The 25,594-nt window shown below is 42.2% G+C and overlaps 1 protein-coding gene across 1 annotated transcript in view; it reads left to right on the plus strand.

Annotated features, from left to right (window-relative positions):
• LOC126215267 (uncharacterized) overlaps nucleotides 1-25,594 on the plus strand; it is a 116,126-nt gene that overhangs the window by 37,483 nt on the left and 53,049 nt on the right. The window contains exon 6 of the mRNA XM_049941951.1: nucleotides 17,462-17,601. Within this exon, the coding sequence (XP_049797908.1) occupies nucleotides 17,462-17,601 (140 nt within the window). The remainder of the gene's footprint in view (nucleotides 1-17,461; nucleotides 17,602-25,594) is intronic.

Genomic DNA, 25,594 nt, shown 5'->3' on the forward strand with positions numbered 1-25,594 from the left:
CATGTTGAGGGATTTGGGGAAAGATGGTGAGGCGATATTAGAGGTTAAGAAATTCTGGAAAGTTAACATGGGGTGGTTTGGGGCCAGTGGGGGTGGATCACTGCTGGATGGAGGAGTGAACTGACCAGTGGCAGTTTGTACCTTGCAGTTTTGCACTGGCTGTGTGGGTATACACCCACATTTCTTCAGTTCTTGAAAGAATCACTGTGACATCAGATTAGTTGTAGCACGTGTGTCAAACGCAATGGGTACATAAAGGTCAAATATTTTGGCTTTAATAGTAGCTTGGATCTTATCTTCTGTCAAGTTCTCCTGTGTACCCTCATTTGATACAGATCATCTTTCACATCACTACCTTGATTGTATCTCATAAAGCAAGTGTCGATTGAGCTCACGTCCCCATTCTCCTCCAAGGTCACAGAACAGGGGCCTGCTGTAACCGGTTCAAGTTTTCCTGCATCGCTGTGGCATCGGTCTCTGGGTTAGGTGTAACGTCTACTATATGGACTGTTGGTTATCCTGTGAGGCTCTCGACTGAAATTCTTTTTGCCTTTGCATATGTGCGTTACTTTGCTGGCCGAATTCCGCTGTCTGTGGATTATTCGGTTGTCTGGTATTGTTTTGTGTTTCCAAGTGATCGGCTGATTATTGCCAGTAGCTTGTCTCTACATATTGTACAGGCTGGCCATACGCTACTTGCCCGTTGTTTTTGTTAAATTTTTGCCCAATTTTTTAATATCTGCCCTTGAATTGACAGCTTTTGCTATTGCCATTGTCGTTACCATTACTGTAGATCTGTGTGGGGCAAGGTTGCCATCCATGTTGTACTACGGATCCGTTGTTAACCTGTTGGTCCGTAAATCTCTATGGCACTAGCTGCGTATTAACAGACTTGGGTTGTACTGGTCTCTCTTCATATATCAAATCTATTGAATCCAGTACAGATAGAAAGTATTCGGTGTCGTGTTCCTGAATGGTAATGAGTTTTTCCCCAATGTGGGCAGGAAGATAGCTCTCCCGTCTACTTGAGATACCGTGTTTATCCAGTATCCGGTTTTATTCGAATAGTTTTCAAAATAGCCCCTTAAACTTCCACACATGCTATTGAACGGAGCTGGGTTGAATACTTAACATCTGAGCATATTTTGTACGGACTCGGACCAATACCTGTCCGTGACAGGCTTGTTTATGTTCGCTTGGGGCGCAGTGTATGGCAACTGCCCTTGCTCAACAGTTACAGCTGCCGGCAAGTGTTGTTGCATTTTGCAACCTTTGATATTTTTCTTTGACGAGTTAGCCACGTATTGTGGATAACCAGTGAAAGGATCTAACTTCTCTAAAAGCATGGGTTTGTTTTCTGTCAGATGTTGTTTTGGAATGTCAGTAGTTTTAGCAATACTGACTCGTAACCTTTCCTCTGCTTCCTTTAAACCTGAATCTATTTTAGCTAGAAATTGACTTTTTCTCCTTTAGAACCTCTTCTACTGTATCACATAAATTTTGTACACTATCTTTACGGCAAGGGTGCTGCCCTTATCCAGCTTCCCGGCTTCAGCTTTTTAAGTTATTTCCTTTACATCTGCACATATTTTATCTCTGTTCTGTGGCAAATTTTGACTCTTAACTTGACCAATCACTCGTAGACTTATCTTCTGTACTTCTGTAGGTAAGTTTTTGCATACGTCTTGCAGCTCACTGACTGCATTTGTCACATTTTTTACCGATGCATCCACTTGGGATTGTCTCTCCTGAATTTGGGAATATCCTTCACTGAGGTTTTGTAACTCAACTTCTAATTGTTCCTGTTTATTTTCTACAGATGACACTCCTTCCATTAATGTATTTATATTGTGGGATATGTCAGTAATTGTTTCATTTTAGTTGTTTACCTAGCTTGGTCAACTTCCCACATAGTTTGTCAGATAGTTCAGTGCATATAGTTTTGCTCATCTCACTGAACTGTTGACTAATACTATTCTTGAAATCGTTGAATGCCTGCTTTTGCTGTGTCAACTGTTGTCCTATACCCTCAAGTTGTTGTTACATTTTCCTGAAATTCCTGTTTTGTAAACTGTTGTGTTATTTGTTGCATGAGTTGTATCAAATTGTGTCTCTCACTAGTTTTTACATTGTTTATACGAACTTTTTCCTGTTCTTCGTTTGCAATGTCATGAGCAAGTAATCAAAGAATTTTCGCTGTCGTGCCCTTCTGTTTCACTTTTTCAAAAAAATGTTTCCCGGTGAGAACTGAGAAATTGTCTCATGGAACGTCATAAAAGTGACATCATGATTAGTTGTATTACCAGTCTCATAATTTTTTGATAGGACGCCAGCTTCGTTGTTTTAGTTGCCATCGGCCAGTTCATGAGTTGGTGCATTACCCTCATCTGTTGCCGAGTTTGGATTTCCATCTTGGCCTACTGCATTTTGTAATGAATTTTCAACAATGGTCATTCCCTTTGACTCCATTGTAAATAGTTTTTTAACAAAATTATGAATACTTTTTTTTTTTTTTTTTCAAAAATGAAATTGTCTTTATCAGATTTAGCTGCATATTCACTAATGAACCTGATTGCTATCTGACAGTCTTATAGAATATGAATGACTTATCTTGCACTTTAGAATGACTTTGTACAAACTTTTGCTTTTTCCGTGGAAGTGCACTTTCCTTAAAGGATATTAATTGGATGGAAAAGAGATTATCTACTGTCAGAGAGACAGTGCCAAGAGCGGTAATATAAGCATGCAGTATAGCAGCTTCCTATCTTTATCACTGAAATCAGCACCCCTGGCTCATCTCATTTATAGGCAGAATTTAATTTTAATTTTCTCCTTTAATGTTTTTGTCATTTTCAATCTTGTGGACATGTAACAAATGCAATGACAGTTTCATTAGTTTCTTGTAACAATAGTATAAATCATTTCTCAAAATTTTTCTCAACAATTGAAAGGTCTGTTCATATTTCGCGTGGTGCCATCCTTTAAATGATCACCATTGAATATGTATATATGTGGGGCAAATGGAAATGATTAATAATTGCTTGAATAATAGGAGAAATTGGTTGGAAAGAATAATTGAAAGAAACTGGAAGGTGATTCATGAATCTATATGTAGTCCTGGGTGACATTAACTGATACCAATATCAACAGACCTTCAGTATCAATACATTCAAAGTCAATATTCACATTAATTCCATTGTGCATAGTCTTGGTTATAACAATGCCGATGCAGGATCGCTGCTCGCGCAAATTCCTCTTGTTTGCTCCAAACCTCCTGATGCAGGATCCCGGTGGCAGGTGAAATGATGAGTACACAGGATGCACATCTCATATACGCAAATTAATTTTACATTTCTAATAAGTTTTTATAACACTTTTAATGTATGGTTGAGATACAAATTTCTTAACAATGCTGGTACAACGGATCCAAGCATACATCCGCACACTACCTCTTACAGAAACAAATACAGGAATTAATAAATTGAAGTGCGTATTTCTTTGTTTCATGAAGATGTATCAAAACATTATCCTTGCCACAAAACAACTCGTTAATTTACCTTTGGTGTTGTGTATATCCCATTCAGTTTACATATAGCTTACATGTATGAAAAGAAAAGAATGAAAAAATACAATTCAACACAGATATGCCTATCTCCTAGCCTCCTCTGCAACATCAGGAGTTAGTTTAAAAACAGCTTATTCAACAGAACTAATAAAATCAGTCACTGTCAAATGGTCGGGCATCTGTGCAAAATTTAAACCTTTCCCTTGCACAGATAAAGCCCCATTGTCAGAAGCTTCCTTTCTCTGTGAGATTTATCACAGCCTGTAGAGATATACTATTAGACTTCGAGCCACGGAATATTCAAACTTCGCCAAATTCTGGGAAGGTACAGAATAAAATTCCCAGTCAGACTGCGACCATGAAGCACCTACAGTCAATCCCAAGAAAAAGCCAAAATTTTTGACAGTCATTACACGAAGCCAAAACGATTCCTCGGAAACAGAATCCAAATGTCGATGAGTGTAATGGACCCTTCCATGAACATGAGGTGGGCCAGCATATTTCTTGATCAGATTGCTAGCAGTAGAATTAATATGACGCACAACTTTGGCAAGTGTTGGAACGGTATTTTGATCACAACACCTCTACAAAAATGACAATGCACATTGCACTCACCAACAGTTGGCTTTCGTTTCCAAAGAATTGTTTTGGCATATTTTAAGGATTGCTTCAAAAATTTTTGTTTTTTCTTGGGATTTTCATGGTCACTGTCTGGTTGGGAATTTCATTGTGTATCTGCCGGCATTTGGTAAAGTTTGAACACTGCCCAAGCTGGAAGTTTTAATCTCCCCCCCTGCCTTCCTTCCATCTATTGTCCACATCAAACAGTGCCCTCTCCAAGTAATTAATAAGCAAAGTCTTTTATGAAGGTGTGAGAGGAGCGAAGATTACAATAAACTTTAGAGTTTACTTAGCTTGTCATGATGAGATGGCTCCAGTTCTTGTCTTGTCTAGGGGTCTGATTCTTGAAGCTGAAAATCTAACGTTAGGTCCTCACAGTAGGTTTGAACTAAATGAATGGGAAGATTGTTGTTGCAGAATTTTTTACGTGAATATATTTTACACTGATTTTCTCACATTTTAGTATATCTTACACTATTTTGAGTTTTCATGTTAACAAAGCTGAAGTTATGTTGTTCGCACCTATTATACAAAACTACGTCTGATCACATCAGAGGCAAGCTTATGACTTTCACACTCTGTGGAAATAACAATATTCCAAAGGGTTTATAATTTTTCTTAACAAATGAATTCCTACTAGTTTTTTTTACATTATTAATTTCGATTACTATTTCAAAAATGAATCCAGAAATAAACTTAGTAAACAGTACAGGATTGCGTAATTAACAACACACATTTTAAGATTGCAAATAATTCATAATTTCAGACATCAAAACTAAAATATTTTATGAAGTCATTATTTTCTGAAATATAAAATACTTTGTGTAAAATTATTTGAAAGTTTTCATAAAATCAACTGAGATAATATTGATCTGTCTAAAATTCGAAAAATGATACTGGTATCGACAACTACTGTGGGGGAAAAGTAATACTAGAGGAGGATGTCTCGTTACAAAGTCTAATATTATATCTCAATGTATTGTGATAAAGCTTATGGAGAAATTTAGTTTTTGATGACGCACCTTTACCCGTGCAAGGAAAAGATTTAAATTTTGCACTGACGCCCAAGTGGTTGTTTTATTAGTTCTGATCAGCAAGCTGTTCTTAGAGTACCTCCTGATGTTGCAGAGGAGCCCAGGAAGGAGGCATGTTGTGTGTTGACTGGGCACATCCCCCTGAGAATATCATCACAGCAGTTGAGAGGACTGCTTTATGTTTACTTAGTTTTAAAAATGGGTCAAATGGCTCTGAGCACTATGGGACTCAACTGCTGAGGTCATAAGTCCCCTAGAACTTAGAACTACTTAAACCTAACTAACCTAAGGACAACACACACATCCATGCCCGAGGCAGGATTCGAACCTGCGACCGTAGCGGTCACGCGGTTCCAGACTGTAGCGCCAGAACCGCTCGGCCACCAGCGGCCGGCTACTTAGTTTATCCGGATATTATTATTTTACCTGCAGGCAAGGGCAATGCTACTGTTGTTTTGGACAAGTGGGAGTACATTCAAAAGATGCAGTGTTTACTATGTGAGTCAGAGTATCGCAGTATTGGTGCTGATCCAACAAAAAGAGACCAGTAAAACTCCCGAAGAAAAGTTTCTTATCGCAGACCATCAGGAGTCTCAATTTGTATTGTGCTGTACACCGTGGCCTTCCGGAGGTTCGTAAGGAAGGAGTTCCTCTTTGTCCGGCTGTGAGTAACATTGGCAGGCTGACATACAATGTACCTTGCCAGTATGTTAGGCCCTACAGTAGGTCGCTGCAAGAATCACATTAAGAACTCAGTGGACTGCTTGCATTTGTTAGAGAGAAGGTGTGTGAATGAACTGATATTCTAATAAGTTTTGATGTGCTATCTCTTTTCGCTTGGTGTTCTCTGCCTGATTGGGTACATTTGATTAAGTTTGGTTTGTTTGTTGTTGAATTAATGAACCGATTTTGACATGTTTTGATTTCAACTTACTTTTTATTCAATGACCAGTACTATGAGCAGACGGATGGAGTTGCGATGGGAAGCCTGTTGTCATTTATTATTGCCAGTTCGTTTATGGAAAATTTTAAGGAACATGCCTTGAAGTCGGCACCTTTGAAACCTGAGTGTTTTTACAGGTATGTAGATGATACCTTTGTTGTATGGCTTCTGGCAGTAAGAATTTGAATAACTTTTTGGAAAACTTGAATTTAATTCACCCAACTTTTGCTTCACGATGGAGGTGGAAAAGGATAGCAGTCTTCTCTTGCAAGATGTTTTATATAGGAGGAAGGTTGATGGTATGCTGGGACATGGCATTTATAGGAAGCCCACTCTCACAGACTTCTATCTGAAGGCTGGTAGTTCTCAGCATACGGCTCAATGTGAAGAGGAGCTTCTTATCTTGGTTCATGGGGCCCATGCCACCTGGTACCCTGAGTTAGCCCATCTTAAAGTCGCCTTTTGTCAGAATGGCTACAGTGGAAGACAGAGCAGATCTGTGTTGCAGTATTGACTAGCTGTGCAGTGGGTGAGTGATAGTAATACTGAGATGGCAAAAAGTCTATGGCCTTTTTGCCGTATAGAGGTAGCATTTCAAACAGGGTTGGTCGTATGTTATGGAAACATGAGGTGAAATGTGTTCTGTGGTCACCTTCTAAGATCAGGGTCCTATTTGGTCTTTGTTTGTGTAGGGCGAGTGTCTCCCATATCCCTTTCAGGTATGGCATGTCATATATTGGTCAGACCATAGGGACTCTGTAGGATAAGTGTACTGAGCATAAGCATCACACATGCTTGTATAATAGCTGAGCAGATCTGTTAGTGTTCACTGAATAGTGTTACTAAGGAAGCTGTTGAAATCATATTAGCAAGTAACCTTATAAATACAGATGGTGGTTATTGTTTAAATTCTGAGTGGAATCATGTTCTCTTCCTTGTCAAGAAACAGAGGGATAGAGTTACTGCTACCTCACCCGTCGATTATTAATTTCAGTGTCTATAACTTCCGGCTCGGTCGTCTTTGGCTTGTGATGGCGCTAGTGTTTACAGTGTGTGTTTTATCTTTGCAGAGTTTCTCTGCAAACAGTGGTTTTAAATCACCTTGCCAGCACTTTCTTGCTGCAGTTTTGTCTGGGAAAATGTCAGGTTGTGCTCCTGTCAAAATATAGTCAGTTTCCAATTGTCACCCACCTGCATTTATATAAACTGGTAATTTTAACTTAGTCCAATAACTCTTGAAGACAAAGAAAACATTTCTCCCTGAAAAGCTCTAGCTGATAAAATTCAGGCCTCATGGAAGGTGGGGGGTTGACAAAATCACAGAATTTGTGTAAATACTGAGTTGTGAGGCTTTGGTTATCCGTTGAGCACCCTAGTCTATCTCGTGAGGCGAGTCATATTACAGTGTCTCTAATTCCATCACATGCAGATTTCCTGTGGCTTCTTGCAAAAAAGTTTCACTCAGAATTTTACACCAAAATCTACTAGGTGATCAGACGGCATTGTGAAATTCTTACAGTTTTTTTGTATTGGACAACAGACTCCCTTCTAAAGTAGTGCCTTTGTCAGAAAAGTTTTTATTTCTGAGTTTACGATACTAAGAAGGAACAAATATTGTTTTTATGTTACCTGGTATTTGTGTGTCCTTGAAATGACTTTGGCCACTCACTAGGCAACAGAGTTGTTCTTAGCGACACACTGTTTGGCTCTTGGCACATTTAGTTATGGTGTCACGATGGATGCTGATTGTGAGCAAAGAGTGAACATTAATTTCTGATTTAAGCTCAAGAAAACTCCTAGTGAAATATGGACAATAATTAACTGAGCATATGCAGAAGAGAGACTTTCAAGAAGTCGTGTTTTCGAGTTGCACAGAAGGTTTCGTGAAGGTGGAGATTCAGTGCAAAATGATCCCTGGTCGCCTGTCCACAGTACATACTGATGCAAATGTGGAGCGTGTGAGACAGTTACTGCAAGAAGACCGTCATGTAACTGTGAGTGTGATATCAGAACATAATTTGAACCATGTTATGTGTCATAAGATTTTAAAGCAAGATTTAGGGAAAAAGAAACTTAATGCAAAACTCTTCCTTCACACACAAACAAACAAAAGAGGAAATAAAAACAATTTCTGCTGAACTACTGTATAGAGCCAGATGTGATCCTACATTTCTGTCCAAGATTATTGCTGGCGATAAAAGTTGGCGCTACCAGTAAGACCCTCACACAAAATGTCAAAGTGCTGAATGGCAGAGTCCTGGATCGCCAGCCTTTGAGAACAGAGACAGTGATCATCACGTTCTTTGATAGTAAAAGATCAGTTCAACATAAGTATGTACCTCCAGGTCAAACAGTGAACCACTGTCTTTACATCAAAGTTTTGAAACATTTGTGACAAGCAGTTTGATGTCATCACCCTGACTGGTTGTACTCTCAGGACTGTTTCTTATTGCATGACCACAAGACCCTATACTGCTTTATCTGCTAGACTATCTGGCCAGACATTCTGTTGTTTCCATCTGACATCTGCCATATTTGCCCGACATCTTGCCGTGCAATTTTTTCTTTTTTCTGTGAGTAAAAAGGCAGCTGAAAGGAAAGCTTCATCAAGATACTGTGGACATTCAATGGGCTGTGACAAATGAGCTTAAAAGCATCACAGTTGGAAATTTCCCTGCTTGCTTCCAATACTTCCAGAAAAGTTGGCATCTGTGTGTAGAGAGCCAAGGGGACTGCTTCTATAGGAGCTAGAATCATTAATTGGCAAGTGCAGTTTTCTGTTTTTTCTTTTTACAAAAAAAAAAAAAAAAACTGTTGTGGATCTTTTCTGACAAAGTGAGTTTATGGTTTTACGCAGATTTGTCACTTTCTTTTTCTCAGTAAACATACAAGTTTTGTCAGAAAGAAAGGAACTGCAATTGTATTGTGTCTTAGGCTGTCAGCTGTGCAAAAGCGTTTGTTTTGTACTTACTCATACGAAATAGATGAAGATGGGATGCACAGTAGCTTTACTGTTTTCTGGGTGAAAATCTTGGCTGGCAACAAACGGGTAATTCTTTGCAAAATCAGGCGGGGCAGTTTGAACATTAATCACATTTGCAAAGTACATTTATTTTTCCAATTGGACTTTAAGCTTTCCATTTCCAGTAATTTAACGTTGTAGAACGGGAAATATATTTTCTATGGTGCTTCAAAGTGTGTATACATTTTTTTGACGCACCCTGTATTTAAGTGATGAACATTGCAAGATAACAGGTTAATGTAAGCACGAGATAATACATTGCAAATTTGAAATGCTAGTACATTAATAACTGATGTAACTGCCACAATGTTGAATGCAAGCACACAAACTGTGTGCATTGTGTCATACATGTACCAGATGTCAGTTTGTGGGATGGATTTTCATGCCTGTTAAACTTGATCGGGCAATACAGGGACAATTAATGCTGCTCGTGGATGACACTGTAGTTGTTGTCCAATGATGTCCCATACACGGTTGATGCGGGAGAGATCTGGTAATTGAGCAGGTCGAGGCAACATGTCGACACTCTGGAGATTGTGTTGGATTACAACAGTGGTATGTGGAGGTGAGCATTATCCTGTCAGGAAACATCTCTTGGAATGCTCTTTAGGAAGTAGTGGCACAACATGTCAAATCACCAGATTGATGTACAAATTGCACCCTATACCATAATTTCAGGTTTAGGTCCACTGTTTCTATTATGCATACAGGTTGATTGCAGGCCTCAACTGGTCTCCTTCTATACATAGCCATCACTGGCACTGAGGCAGAACCAGGTTTTGTGAGAAAAAGCTACAGGCCTCCACCCTGCCTGCCAATGAGCTCTCACCCCCCAGGGGATCCACAACGCTTTTGTGGATACGTGCGTAGCGAGCACGGGACCCCGAGGTAATGTGGCCCTCCCTCCTTTCCGGGCTGCATACCTTCATTTTCCGCATCCTTCCCCATCCCCCATCTTGGCCCCCCCCCCCTCCCCCCTCACCACCGCCTCTTTCCTTCCCTTTCTCCCCCTCTGGGAGTATTGATTTGTGCCTACGTCCGGAGATGGACGCTCGAAAATGTAACACTTTTTTCGCTTTTTCTGCTTGCAAGTCTTTGTCCTTCCTTTGTCCTTCTCTTTTCCTTACCTCTTCTCTTTACCCTTTTCTCCGCTGCGGCGTTTGAGACCTCTCTTCTTCCCTTCCCCTTTATTGTTTTTCCCTTTGTTTTTCCCTTTCTCTTTTTTCCTCCCTGTGCGTGTCTGAAGGCCGACCCACACATTTCCATGCGTAGCCACTGACGGGGTAACGCGTAATTCCCCGCCCCGGGTAGACAGGTAGGACACATACGTACCCCCTGGTAACGCCTAGACCCAGGGAGGGGTGATTACCCGAGCTGATACCTTCCGAAAGTGCCGATTGGTCCCTCCGTCCGTTTCTCGGGAGGTGTGAACAATCACCTAAGGCGGGAGTGCCCTCAGATAGGGCCCCCAAAAGGGAGGAGCGCGCCATCGGAGATGCCGGTAATCATGGGGGTACTTCCGCAATGGTTTCCTCGTCTTCTACTATGTCTGCTCACAAGCGTAAGTTCAATGAGTCTCAGCCACAGACAGTTCTTCCATTGTTGCCACAGTTCCTTGTTGTTTCTCGGTCTGACGAAGGTCACGACTTCTCCATGGTCAACCCTTTCATTATTCAGAAAGTTGTCGACGCAATTGCAGGTCCTGTAAAGTCTTGTTCTAGATTACGGAATGGCACCTTGTTGTTAGAAACAGTCAGTGCCCTCCAGGCACAAAAATCGCTGCGTACTTCACTGCTACACACCTTCTCTGTCCTGGTAGAAGCGCACCACACTTTAAATTCCTCACGTGGGGTCGTTTATACACGCTCCGTCGACGGATTGTCAGTCGAGGAAATTCAACACTATCTGTCTGACCAGGGCGTAACAGCTGTTCATGGTCATGAAAAGGGTTGACACAAACATCGTTCCAATCCGCACTGTCTTCTTGACATTTGACAGAGTTTAACTCCCATCGCACATAAAAGCGGGCTACGAGATAATTTCCGTTCACCCTTACATCCCAAACCCTACGTGTTGCTATCGGTGTCAGCGGTTCAATCATACTAGCCAGTCCTGTTCCAATCCGGCCAAATGTGTTACGTGTGGCAAGAATACCCATGAGGGTGCTTGTCCACCTCCATCCCTTCGTTGCATCAACTGTATGGGTGACCACGCTGCTTCCTCTAGAGATTGCCCCATTTTTAAAGATGAAAAGCTCATTCAGGAAATCAGAGTGAAGGAAAAGGTGTCGACCTTTGCTGCTTGAAAATTATTCGCCAGTCGAAAGCCCACTGTGCCTCAGACATGTAAATACAGCACTGTCCTTGCCTCTCCTCGGCCAACAAAGGAGGTGGCCACGCAGACTTGTGATCTCACCTTTAGTGCCACGGTCGTCAGATCATCCAGCTCAAAGATCGCCCGTTCAACCTCCACACTTTCGCCTGCTCACTCTAGGGCTCACCCTTCATTGGGTTCTGCTAAATCTCGAGCCCAAAAGTCAGACACCTGGACTTCCAAAAAGAGCCTAGTCGCAAAGATTTTTTACGTACCCCAACTTCACAACCATCGGTTCCTCCATCTAAACATCCTGTTTCCAAGAAGGCTAATAAGAAACCCAGTTCCTCTCCGTCTCGGCCATGGCGTCTCTCTTCTACAGCACCATCTGGCGGTAGCCGCCCTCGGCCATCTTCTGTGTCGCTGAGGCGCACTGCTGGTGGCCGATCAATTGCTGGTGGCAGGAGCTGCTCCTGAACAACCTATGGATCAGGATCTTCTGCCTTCGGCTGAATGCCGTTCCACGCTTTCGGTCGCAAGCTCTGAGCAGTCGTTGAGTTGACGGCAACATTGGTCACATTCTTCCATTTTCTGTCCACCTTATGTCCATTATCCACTGGAATATCTGCGGCATTTGGGCCAATCAGGATGAATTGTCGATCCTCTTAAGATTCTGCTCGCCGGTCATCTTCTGTCTTCAGGACACGCTTTGTTTTCCCCCATTTTCAGTCAGTCCGATTTGATCTCCCCTCTGTTGAAGGCACTCCAGCACATGGAGGACTTGTGATTCTTCTCCATGATACTCTCCATTATCACCCAATCCAGTTAAACACTTCCTTCCAAGCAGTCGCTGTCCGTCTTTCCCTTTCTGGATACACCTTCTCTCTTTGTACTGTATAAATTCCATCGTCCACACCAATGGCACGAGCTGATCTCCTTCATCTTCTTGGTCAGCTTCCACCCCCCTATTTGCTGGTTGGGGACTTCAGTGCCCACCACCCGCTTTGGGAATCTCCAAATCCTTGTCCATGTGGCTCACTATTGATAGACGTCTTCCACCAAGCGGATCTTGTTAGCCTCAACGCTGGGAACCCTACATTTTTGTCTGCCTCCACGCAAAATTTCTCTCATTTTGACCTTTCGGTCGGTACTGTTCCGCTAGCTCGGCGCTTCGAATGGTTCGCCCTTGCTGATACACACTCGAGTGACCACTTTCCATGCGTCCTTCGATTGCATCCACAACTGCCATATATGCGCCCGCGACACTGGAAGTTTGCCCAAGCCGATTGGACACTTTCTTCGTCTCTAGCGACATTAGATGACCGTCACTTTCCCAGCGGCGACGATGAGGTCACTCATATTACAGACGTTATTCTTACAGCTGCGGAACGTTCAATACCTCGCACCTCCGAATTGTCCTAGTGCCCCCCAGTTCCTTGGTGGAACGAGGCATGCCGTGACGCAATACGTGAGCGGCGACATGCTCTTCGCGTTTTCAGACACCATCCTACTTTGGCTAACTGTATCCGCTACAAGCAGTTCCATGCGCGATGCCGTCGCGTCATCCGCGATAGCAAGAAGGCAAGCTGGGACTTCTTTACTAGCTCATTTAATGCCTTCACTCCCTCCTCGGAAGTTTGGAATCGGATTCGACGGTTGTCTGGCGCGCCTAGTTTCTCCCCGTCTCTGGGCTCACTGTCGCACGCCGGCCGAAGTGGCTGTGCGGTTCTAGGCGCTACAGTCTGGAACCGAGCGACCAATACGGTCGCAGGTTCAAATCCTGCCTCGGGCATGGATGTGTGTGGTGTCCTTAGGTTAGTTAGGTTTAATTAGTTCTAAGTTCTAGGCGACTGATGACCTCAGAAGTTAAGTCACATAGTGCTCAGAGCCATTTGAACCATTTTCACTGTTGCTCGTGATACATTAGTGGACCCCGTCGCAATTTCTAACTCATTGGGTCAACAGTTTGTTGAGATTTCGAGCTCTTCAAATTACCCGCCAGCGTTTCTCGCGAAGAAACATGCAGCGGAAGTGCAACCTCTTACTGTCTCCTCTCAAAATCACGAAAGCTACAGTACTGTTTTCTCCATGCGGGAACTCCAACATGCACTCTCTTCTTCTCGCTCCTCCGCCCCAGGACCGGATGATATCCACATCCAAATGTTGCTGCATTTATCGTACCATAGTCTGCATTACCTCCTTCGCCCTTTATAATCGAATTTGGACCGACAGTACTTTTCCCAGACGCTGGCGGGAGGCTATCGTCGTTCCTGTTCCGAAACCTGGAAAGGACAAACATCTCCCCTCTAGCTATCACCCCATTTCTCTCACGAGTAGTGTATGTAAGGTTTTGGAGCATATGGTGAATTGCCGTTTAGCTTGGTGGCCGGTGTCCCGCAGTCTTTTAACACCTGCCCAATGCAGTTTCCGAAAGCATCGTTCTGCAGTTGACCATCTTGTTTCTCTGTCCACTTATATCATGAACAATTTTCTCTGGAAATGCCAAACAGTAGCAATATTTTTTGATCTGGAGAGAGCATACGATACCTGTTGGAGGACAGGTATCCTCCGCACACTGTTCTCTTGGGGCTTTTGAGGTCGGCTGCCCCTTTTTCTTCTTTATGGCAGGGCACACATTTAGAGTGCGGGTGAACACTACTCTCTCCCGTACTTTCTCCCAAGAGAACGGGGTACCCCCAGGGCTCTGTGCTAAGTGTTGTACTGTTTGCCATTGCCATAAATCCAATTATGGATTGTCTCCTTCCTGATGTCTCAGGCTCCCTCTTTGTGGACCGACTTTGCGATCTACTACAGCTCTCAATGGACCAGCCTTCTTGAACAACGTCTTCAAGGATGTCTCGATCGCCTCCACTCTTGGAGCATCGAAACCGGCTTCCGCTTTTCTCCCAGTAAGACCGTTTGTGTTAATTTTTGGCATCGTACGGAGTTTCTTCCACCCTCCTTACATCTAGGACCTGTCAACCTTCCGTTTTTGGACGTCGCTAAATTCTTGAGTCTTATGTTTGACAGAAAACTGTGCTGGTCCTCCCACGTTTCCTATCTTTCGGCTCGCTGTCTGCGATCCCTCAACACCCTCCGTGTCCTGAATGGTACCTCCTGGGGAGTGGACCGAGTGGTCCTTCGCCGCCTCTATCGCGCCTTAGTGCGCTCGAAATTGGACTATGGAAGCATAGTTTACTCCTCTGCTCGGCCGTCTATTCTTCGGCGTCTCGACTCTATCCACCACCGTGGATTACGTTTAGTGACTGGAGCTTTTTACACCAGCCCTGTGGAAAGCCTTTATGCTGAGACTGCTGAACCTCCGCTATCCAATCGGCGAGCTGTCCTTCTGAGCCGTTATGCTAGCCATCTGTCTTCCGTGCCTGCAAATCCGGCCCATGACATTTTTTCGACACCTCCTTGGATTTAGGGTATGCAGGCTGCCCTTCCTCCCTACTACCACCGGGAGTGCGCTTCCGTCAACTGCTCCATTCTCTTTCCTTCCGCTTTCCTAAAACTTTCTTGACGACTTGGGGTACAGCACCGCCTTGGCTCTGTCCCTGTACCTGCCTGCTCCGTGACCTTTGTCAGTTTCCTAAGGATGGTACCCCTTCACTTGTTTATCGTCGGGCATTTGCTGCTCTATGCGCACAAATGAAGGATGCCACATTTATTTACACTGATGGCTCAAAAACATCGTTAGGTCTTGGGAGTGCCTATATTGTTGGCAACACCCCACATCGATTTCGTCTTCCCGACCAGTGTTCGGTTTATACTGCGGAGCTTTTCGCTGTTCTCCAGGCTGTCCAATACATCCGTCGCCATCAGTGGATACAGTATGTTATCTGTTCAGATTCTCTCAGCTCTCTCCTCAGTCTCCAAGCTCTCTACCCTACACCCTCTGGACCATCGGATTCAGGACTGCCTCCACTTGGGGGGTGTGTCTGTGGTGTTCCTCTGGATCCCAGCACACGTTGGTATCTGTGGAAATGAGGCGGCCGATATAGCGGCCAAGGCAGCAGTCTCTCTTCTTCGCATGATTCTCTTCGCCGATCTACGGCGCGTTTTATGTCGTCGTGTTGTTCTTTTATGGCACGCACATTGGCCGACACTTCCCAATAATAAATTGCGGGATGTGAAAGCTCTTCCCTGTGCTTGGACCTCTTCCTCCCGAACGCGTCGTCGGGAGGAGGTAATTTTAATTAGACTCTGGATAGGGCACTGTCTTTTCAGCCATCGACATCTTTTAAGCGGCGATCCTCCCCCACTCTGTCCCCACTGCTCTCAGCTGTGGACGGTAAGACACCTTTTACTTGAGTGGCCCTATTTTACTCCGTTACGCACCCGTCTATAGCTGTCGCCTGATATATCGTCAATTTTAGCAGATGACACGCGCTCAGCTGATAGCGTTCTCGAGTTTATTAGTGCCAGTGAGATGACGTCAGTCATTTGAAGCTCTTTTTGGGGACAACCAACCCTCTTCTATATTGGTGTTTTAAAGCTTTCCTTCTGTTTTTAGTTTCTCCAATTTTTTGAGTTTTGTTGCCATTGCTGCTGGTTTCCAGTTTCGTTTCTTACCTTTTCCTACACCACAGACCGGGCGCTAATGACCGCAGCAGTTTTGAGCCCTAAAAATCATAACAGAGAAAAAAATGAGCTCTCACTTGACACTGCTGAAATAGCAAATGGCGGTGGTTTGGGGCCTGTGAAATGCAAGATACACGGCATCTGGCTGGGAGCTGCCCGTGAAATAACTGACTTGTAACAGTTCGTTGTGTCACTGTGGTGCCAACTGCTCCTAAGATTGCTGCTGGAGATGCAGTACTATTCACCAGCGCCATATGCCAAATACAATCCTATTAAATGATCTCGCTTAATCTCATTGAGGTACTGATAATGTCGGCTTTGTTGCCTTACAGGTATTCTCGACTAACATCAGCTCACCACATCTAATCTCAAAGATAATTAACGCTCGCAACTGTTACAGTATGTATTTAAAGCAAACCTGATTTGCATCCTTACAATGACACTGTTAGCGCCACTCTTATGCCACTGTTGTGAAATTTCCAACATCATCTTTCAGATGGAGAAACACGCCTGCAAACTTATGTTTGTTGCACATCTCCTTCTTGGTGTTTTCCAATTTTTTTTCATCAGTGTATTTACATTTACAATGTTTTGGATCCAGTGGCTCCCTCTGGCAGAAGGACTGAAGGGGGAGGAAGAGGGTTGACGGAAAAGGACTGGCAAGGTTTAGGAAATGGGGAGAGGTCAGGAAAGTAACCTGGAATCTGTGAGAGTCTGTGAGAGTGGAGACTTACCGGACCCAGGGTCCTGGGTGACTTTTCTGAACGCTTCCCATTTCCTAAACCTCACCAGTCTTTTTCCTTCACCCCTCTTTCTTCTCCTTCAGCCATTCTTCCAGAAGAGGGCACGACAGTCCCCAAAAACCTTTCTATGTGTGTTTTCTTGCTGCTGCCTGGTGTGTAGATTTTTTTGTCTATCCTGTTTACATTGTCTTTCCAAAGTCGATCATTTTCATTGATATGTTAGTAAAAACTGTATCAAAAGCTGAGTAGTAGTACTTGAGGTTAGTCTGATCGGAGTATCAACATGAACAGATTGGTGTACATTTAAGTGAACTGATGTGAACTGTGTTCATTAATTATCAACCAAATTTCAAACAGCTGATAGCAGAAATGACCACTGCAAAAGAACTTGAAAGTAACTTCTCACTTACCGTGTAGTGAAATATTAGATTTAAAATAAAATAAATGTGTTTCTTCATTAATGTTAAATGTTAGTTCTTAAATAAAATGGTTCTCCTTGAATCAGTTCAATGAGTTGGTGATTCCCAAAGGAATGTTGGTGGTCATCCATCATACAGACAGTAGGAGACATAATGTATAATTTGATAAATACACACTTTACCCTGTTAATCATACATTTTTGTGGTTTTTTAGGTCTACTGAGCTAGAAATTGTACGCATCAGCCATGACATCGGCTTAGAAATAGACGCAAAAAGCGCACAGATGCAGTGTGGCTTTGCTAATTTTTTAAACAGGAATGAAAGTTTCTTTGCTGAAATGATGAAAACAATAGGTAAGTTTTTCAGCAGTTCAGATTCAGCATGACTGTTGCTTTCATAAATTTTAATATTATTTCTGCTTTCAGGAAGTAGTTTTGCAGATTCTGTTCTAGTTAATCTTGCTGACACCTCCAATTTGCATTTTATGTAGTTCGGGGATGTAGATGCCCATACAATTTGTATAATTTACTACTTGCCATGCTCTTTATTGCAGAGATTAAAAATGCAAGGTTACTTTGCAACTCCAAAAAACATTACTCATTGAATAATAGGATACTGCAGCTATCAAGGTTTCTTAAATGTAATATGTAATATACTTTTGCTTCTATGGTGGCTAGCTATTTTGCTGTCTTAATACTCCACGTGACTTCAGCATCTGATGCCGTTTTGTTTCTTTTGGCGTTAACTAACAAGGAGAGGTCCCCATTGGTGGAATGGACATTTTGAAACGTCTACATAGTGATGTAAGTTAAGATCCCAGATATCGCACCCTGCACCCATTCACCCTGGTGGGCCCTTGTTTGCAAGTAATTTACGGAAAAAAAAAATGGTAATTTTATCTGACTGTTGATATAGCTTTAAAGGAGAAGATTAATGTAGCCTGGTTGCATGGTGTAATAGCTACCATAAGGCCTTCATGTGGTGAAGCTCATAGGTTTGAATCTCAAGTGCCTTAACTTTTTTATTTTTAAATCTTCACCAAATTGACTTTGATAATTATTTTTATTCAGTTAATTGGTTTAAATGTAATTTTTTAATTCTATTCCTGTGTTACATTTTAATCATTGTAGAAATTTTCATTTGTTTCCATTTTTTCTTTATATCATTCTTTTTCTGCCTTGTAATTTTTGTGAGTTTGAATATAATTGTGTTTATCTGTTTTGATATTAAAATATTTTAAAATGTCGATTTATCAGATAAAAAATAAAGTGTTCCTTACTGACAGTGACGTAAAAGAACTCAAGATACAGACAAATTTGTACGCATCACAGACAATCCAGAAGAAAAGAAGAGGAAATAACATGAAGCCTAATTCAGTTTTGAGTTCCTGGAAGCCAGTGACTACAAGTGAGATGAGGCGTTTCTTGGGTACGCTTTTCTACATGAGTATTTCAAAAAAGCCAAAAATTATGGACCACAGGAGCACTAATCCTGTCCTTAGTTGTAACTTCTGTCCCCAACTTAGGAGTCGTTTGCGTTTTACTCAGATACTGTTGTGCTTGCATCTTGTTGACAATTCTAAAGAGAGAAAACCAGGTGAAGATGGATTTCACCCACTTTATAAAGTTTAACGTTATTATAATAATTTGAAGGAGTGATGTATCCAGGCATATTGTCCCACAGAAAAACTGACAATTGATGAAGGAATATGCCCATTTCAAGGTCGTGTGAGCTTCCATGTTTACATGCAAATAAGCCTCATGAGTATGAACTGAAGGTTTATGCTGTTGCTGAAGCCAGTAGTGGGTATGTTGTAAACTATGAAGTTTACACTGGTAAGCATATTGTTGACAATTCTTCACCCACTGTTGTACTGCAATTGTTGCCTGACGGCGGCTTACTGAATAAAGGTCACACTGTGTATTTACAGATTGTATTCCATTCCAGAGCTTTTTCAAAGACTGGCTGAGGTACTGGAGCTGTTGGTACTGTGAACAAATGTAGGAAAGGATTACCTAAAGTTTTAGTATCTAATATGCTGAAAGAGGGCGAAATGTCTTTTCAGCGTAAAGATAATGTATTAGCAAATGAAGTGGAAGGGTAAGAGGGATGTGTATACATTGTCTACAAGACATCGGGCCACATTTGGTACACATTACTAAGGAAAATAGGTCTGTAGTAATGAAACCACTTTAGGTATTGGATTACAATCTGAATAAAATTGGAGTGGATATTGGAGACCAGCGCCTTCAGTGCAATCCATTCCAGCACAGAACTGTGAAATGGTGGCGAAAATTATATTTCCATCTGCTGCTGATGGGAGTATCAAATTCTTTTTGGCTATACAATGCAGTGCACAACAAGAAACTCACAATAACAGACTTCATAACAGTGCTTGCACCTCAGCTTGTTGAAGATGATACACTTGAAGTCATATAAAGGAATGAAGGAACTGTAAGTCGGCTAACAAAGAGACATTTTTTTGCAGCACATACCTCCAACTACAAAGAAATATGCTGCTCGTGTGTATCACATGTGCAGTTCCAGGAGCAAGAAAGAGAATAGCAAAGTTTCTCGCAAAGAGACACGGTACAAATGTGAACAGTGTGGTGTTTCATTGCGCCTGCAACCTTGCTTCAAAATTGTGATTCTGTGTGAAATTTGTATGCAGTTATTGTAGACTGACAGAAAGATGTTATCAGGGTGTATACGATCCGGGAAAAACCCGGGAATTTTTTCATCTGGGAGAAAACCGGGAATTTTTCGTAAATCCGGGAATTTTTCACTGTTCTAGCTTTCAGTTAAATTTTTATAATTTTGACTGGTATGAAATGATACTCTAGCAAAGAACATTACTGTATCTTGCTACTGGAGAATGATAATGCAGCAATAAAATATAAAAGAGGGGCAAAAATAAAACTATAGTGGCAAAGGAGATGTGCAATTTACAACAACAAAACACCGTACACCCACAAGTGTCTGGAAAATCGCAAAAATTTGTCAAAGGCCGTAGGGCGAAGACTGTGTAATTCTTTGTAACAATAAACTGCTTGCTATGAGCACGATGTCACAACTGTTCACATTAGGTTCGTTTGACCACTTGCCAGAGGGCTTGTGCGCATGCGTAGTTCACTCGTGTATGAGCAGTACCTACTCACTCTTCCCACTACTTGAAGTGTGGCTGTTACCTGTATGGGCAGTAGCAGCAAACAGCCAGATGCAAATGAGAAAAATTTTTCCCGCGCATGCGCAGAGTTGTCTGAGTTGTAGGGGGTAGTTGTAGTCTCCACGTGACCCGTGTTTGCGTTAAGTGACGTTTAGTGATTTCGCTGCTTCTCTTGGTTTACAGCTCCCACGTCAAATGAAAACAAAACTGATTTCTGTGGATGGGAGCTATCGAGGGAATCAAAATACATTCACATAATTACAGAGGACAAAAATATATTATTAGTTTCAGTTTTCTGATTTAATTTTATTTCCGAGTTATTAGCAGTTAAGCATTAATCGCCTTGCAGAACAGTGAAGTTATTTTTGCAAATTTGCTAAAGAAATTGGGCTTCATTAATCTTTCCGCTGAGGCAACCATTTTATTTGAAACGAAGTGTTTCATTCCACAGTATTGGCTAGTTCCAACAGTCCACTGAATTTAAAGTGCACGTTATCATATTCTACCATAATAAACAACCAAAAATGAGATCGTAGAGTATCAGATGGGACCTACTTCATTGTGAATCTAGAAAAAAACAATGTGCACTTCAAGCCGAATTATGCATTTTAGTACAGTTTACGAAATTACGATGCCCTTGGGAGTATCCTCTGATTCCCTTTTTCTTTTATGGTGTAATGTAAGCTCTCTTAGTGCTTTATACATAACGAACATGCGGGCTTCCTACACCACTGCAGCTGCGCACGCGCAATAATGCCTGTTTTCTGGTGCTCTCTGGCAACTGGTAAATAGAAACTATTTCTAACAGTCTCCGGATAGTATTGCGAACGGTGGTTCGAAAAGCATTTCTTTCAAAGTAAATTTCTTTTTACGCGAGATGAATTATGTTACGTGCGAGAAAGTGGGATGAATTTCTCAATCACAGAGCGTTTAAAACTGAACACTTTGAGGACCAGCCACTTACAAGAATTTCGAGCCCACACATTTATGTCGTAATTTTAAATTTACTGGCACGTTTGTCTGATGTACCTTAAAGTACAACACACGCAAAAAAAGATCAATATTACACGTGAAAGCTTAACTTCTGTTGTAGCTTGTTAATCGTAGAGACCAATATTATATATGAAAGCTTAGCTTCTCTAGTAGCTAAACTATGTATATTAATGTAAACCTTTTACTTTTCCTATTTGTGTGCTCGCGCTAGGTAACCAGTGATCTTGCTATTGGCTCAGTATAACACGTGTCCTATGCTCTGAATATCTGCTGTCATCGGCTGGCAAGATCTCGTGGTATGAGATATGATTGGCTTACAAAAGGAAATCGCAACCACGGTTTCAACGCTCCGGAAAATAACGCTCTGTGTTTGGTGCAATTCTAATTTATACTTTCATAATACGAAAATATGCATCGTATATGTAGCTGCAAATCAATGGTCTTTCCAAAACTTCTCTCCTTTTTTTTTTTCAGTAAAGGTCTTTCCAAAACTTCTCTCCCCTGCCTTTTCTTTTTCCGGGAAGTTCTTATGCGAGTGTGTATAACGTTAACCATTTAAAGTATTGATAAGTTTTACAGTTCTGAGGGAAAATCTATGGAAAACCTACTGTCACTTAACACAGAAAAAGTGTATGGAAAAAGCATATTTTTTAAACGGGATACCCGGGAAAAATCCAGGAATTTTTTTTCCTTGTCCCCGTATACACCCTGGTTATGTAGTGCCATAATATTAGTTAAAAGTGAATAACAGTTGCATTCTCTTATCCGTATGACTTATCTAAATTCTCTTAAATTCTTAAAAACACTATGTGATTTCTATAACTGTACCTTAAAGCTGTGCGTTCCAAAGTAGTTTCTTTTGCACAGAATGAAAGTATAAAAGTGCAGCTTCAACATGGTACCAAATTTGCCACAATCCAAAAACTAGATTTGATGCAGTAATAAAATAGGCCTGGTACAGAGAGTGTTAATATGTGAATATTCATAACAGAGATAATTACAGGCAGACATACACTGAAGTGCCATAGACACTGGTATAGGCATGCGTATTCAAATGTTGAGATATGTAAACATGCAGGATACAGCACTGCAGTTGGCAACGCCAATATGACAACAAGTGTCTGGTGCAGTTGTTAAATCTTGATAACCTGCCGCTGTAGCAGCAGTAACCAGTCTAAGTGAGTTTGAACGTGGTGTTATAGTGGGCGCACAAGCGGTGGGTCACAGCATCTCCGAGGTAATGATGAAGTGGGGATTTTTCCCATACGAGCATTTCACGATAGTACCGTGAACATCAGGAATCTGGTAAAACGGCAAATCTCAGACAGCGCTGCGGCCGGAAAAAGATCCTGCAGGAACGGGACCAATGACGGCTGAAGAGAATCGTTCATGGTGACAGAACTGCAAACCTTTCACAAATTGTTGCAGATTTCAGTGCTGGGCCATCAATAAGTGTCAGCGTGCGAACCACTCAATGAAACATCATCTCTATGGGCTTTTGGAGCCGAAGGCCCACTGGTGAACCTTTGATGGCTGCACGACACCAAGCTCTACGCTTCGCCTGGGCCCATCAATACAGACATTGGACTGTTGATGACTGGAAGCATGTTGCCTGGTCGGATGAGTCTCGTTTCAAATTTTATCAAGCATGTGGATGTATACGGGTATGGAGACAATCTCACTAATCCATAGATCCTGCATGTCAGCAGGAACTGTTAAAATTGCTGGAGGCTTCTGTAATGGTGTGGGGTGTGTGCAGTTGGAGTGATATGGGACCTCTGATACATTTAGATACGACTCTGACAGGTCACATGTACATAAGCATCCTGTCTGATGACCTGAATCCATTTGTGTCCATAGTGCATTCCAACAGACTTGGCGAATTCCAGCAGGACAATCGGATACCCCACACATCCAGAATTGCTACAGAGATGCTCCAGGAACACACTTCAGAGTTTAAACACTTCTGCTATCCACCAACTCCCCAGATACGAACATTATTGAGCTTATGTGGGATGCCTTGCAACGCACTGTTCAGAAAAGATCTCCACCCCTTGTATCTTACGGATTTATTGACAGTCCTGTAGGATTCATGGTGTCAATTCCCTCCAGCAACGCTTCAGACATTAGTCGAGTTCATGCTACGTGGTGTTACAGCACTTCTGCGTGCTCGTGGGAGCTCTACTCGGTATTAGGCAGGTGTACTTATTTCTTTGGCTCTTCAGTGTATATCAGAGACACGTACCACCATCTCCACACAGTTATCACCTGGAATCTTTTTAATCACTGTTGACCATACTGGCATACCACCATATATTAACACTTTGGAGACTGGCCACTTAGAAGAATGGTGGACCTAAGAAACTGGCCATTTATGACATTCTTCAGAGCGTTACTGACACATTTGTAATTGATGTACCTTCAAAAGTAGTACGTACTAAAAACGCCAAGCTTTAAGAGTTATTTTTCATATTTACTTTAATTCTTTGATAGATGACAAATTTTAAAATAATGAAGACAGGAAGAATAGGCATCCTCTCAAGGAAAGAGTGTATTAATTTATTGAGCAATTTCTTCCTTCTGAGATTCCAAAAGATCTCGCTTGCCCAATGAACACGACCTATTTGTATCGGAATTATAGCAAACTGCGAAACCTTATTAATACATGCACGAAATAATGTCAGTGCAATCTATCATATTGGCCAATACATTCGTGACAGCTGTACAGGATGGGTGGATGGGAAGGTGGTGGGTGTTATGGAATGATTAGGATAATATTTAGTCAAAGGCAATTTATTGGCAAAAGCATGTTAAAAAGGGGTCACATAGCCAGGCCTTGGGAGGCGAGGGTGAGCCAGAGTGTAAAGTTTGTCGAAACATAATTCACGAAGCTAACGAAAGTTGGCATCTGCCAATCGGGCCAGTTCGAGCGGCGTGATGGCTCGAAAAACTAAGCCCCCAGCACCGCAGCAACAGGAGAAGCAGGAGATGTTCACTGCTATAGGGTGCGCGTCCAAGAGAGCGGGCCCAGCAATGGGTGGCCGAGTATCTTCGACGCACCACGCGGCTTTCTCCGCCCTGATTGGTCAGGACCGAGAAACCCGCGGGGGCGGCAGTGGAACTTTCCAGAGCGTATAGCATATCCTTGCCAGCACACGAGAGAGGTGCGTGGTCAAGGCGCCCTTCCTTGGTGCTGACTTCCTGTTACTAGACTATGGGACAAAAGAATTTCCAGGCAGCCGATGCTGCTGGCCGAGGTTTGGCTGTAAGAAGAAAAATGAAGTTACCGTTTGAAAGCTCATATAATAAAGTAAAATCCCCTATGGTCTGGCTCATCCTTTACACAGCACCTGTTAATGTTCGCTAATGTTGTTTTGAAATAATTATAGATATTGACAGCTGAAGGCAGCACCAGCCAAATTTCAGGTTGTGAGATGTCCGTACATTGTTCTCATACCAAATTATTCTAGTTTACAAGCAATAGGTGACTCGTGTATCAAGAAAATTGCGACCTGACTTACACTCGGGTGTGGTCTTTTTAACGGCCTGAGCTAAGCTTGACGTTGGTCTCCAGAGTGTTAACATTGTGTGTGCATTTTGCCTTGATGCTCTCAAGTACTGTCTTCAACTCAGCCTGCTATCTTTCTGAAAATGACATCAATCTCTTGATAGTTACCTAAAAATCATCCATATGAAGCCCATCAACCATCAACTGTATACTCCTTCGATAGCCGCTATCCTTTTCCACTGAAAGTTGCTCGTATACAGTTAACACTGAAGGATTCACCAAGACCTTCACAGGCATGTAGTAGCCTCCAAAGTCCATCCACAAATAGATTGCGCTTGCCATCTCCACATGAGACCCTTATCTGGCAACAATCATGAACTTGCTGCAAAGGAACACTCTACATATTATCCAGTACTAAAATAATCCTATCCTCTGAGGTTTTACTATGTCTCGTGCATCGTGAAATTAGAAACCTCTCTCAAAAGAGGTGGTCCACTGCCACCTACTTTAACAACTACCTGATCCATTACTATGCCATGCCTGTCTCCAGTTTGAAGCTTATGGGCCACATCCCTGTGGAATACTAAGTTCCAAGACATGCCCTGTGCACCCACCTAACACATTTTACTCCAATCCTGCCAGACACATGCTACCTTTGAAAGTAGTGCCATACACAGTG

This window comes from Schistocerca nitens, chromosome 12 (assembly GCF_023898315.1).
Source record: "Schistocerca nitens isolate TAMUIC-IGC-003100 chromosome 12, iqSchNite1.1, whole genome shotgun sequence".
In the NCBI taxonomy this organism is placed as follows: domain Eukaryota; kingdom Metazoa; phylum Arthropoda; class Insecta; order Orthoptera; family Acrididae; genus Schistocerca; species Schistocerca nitens.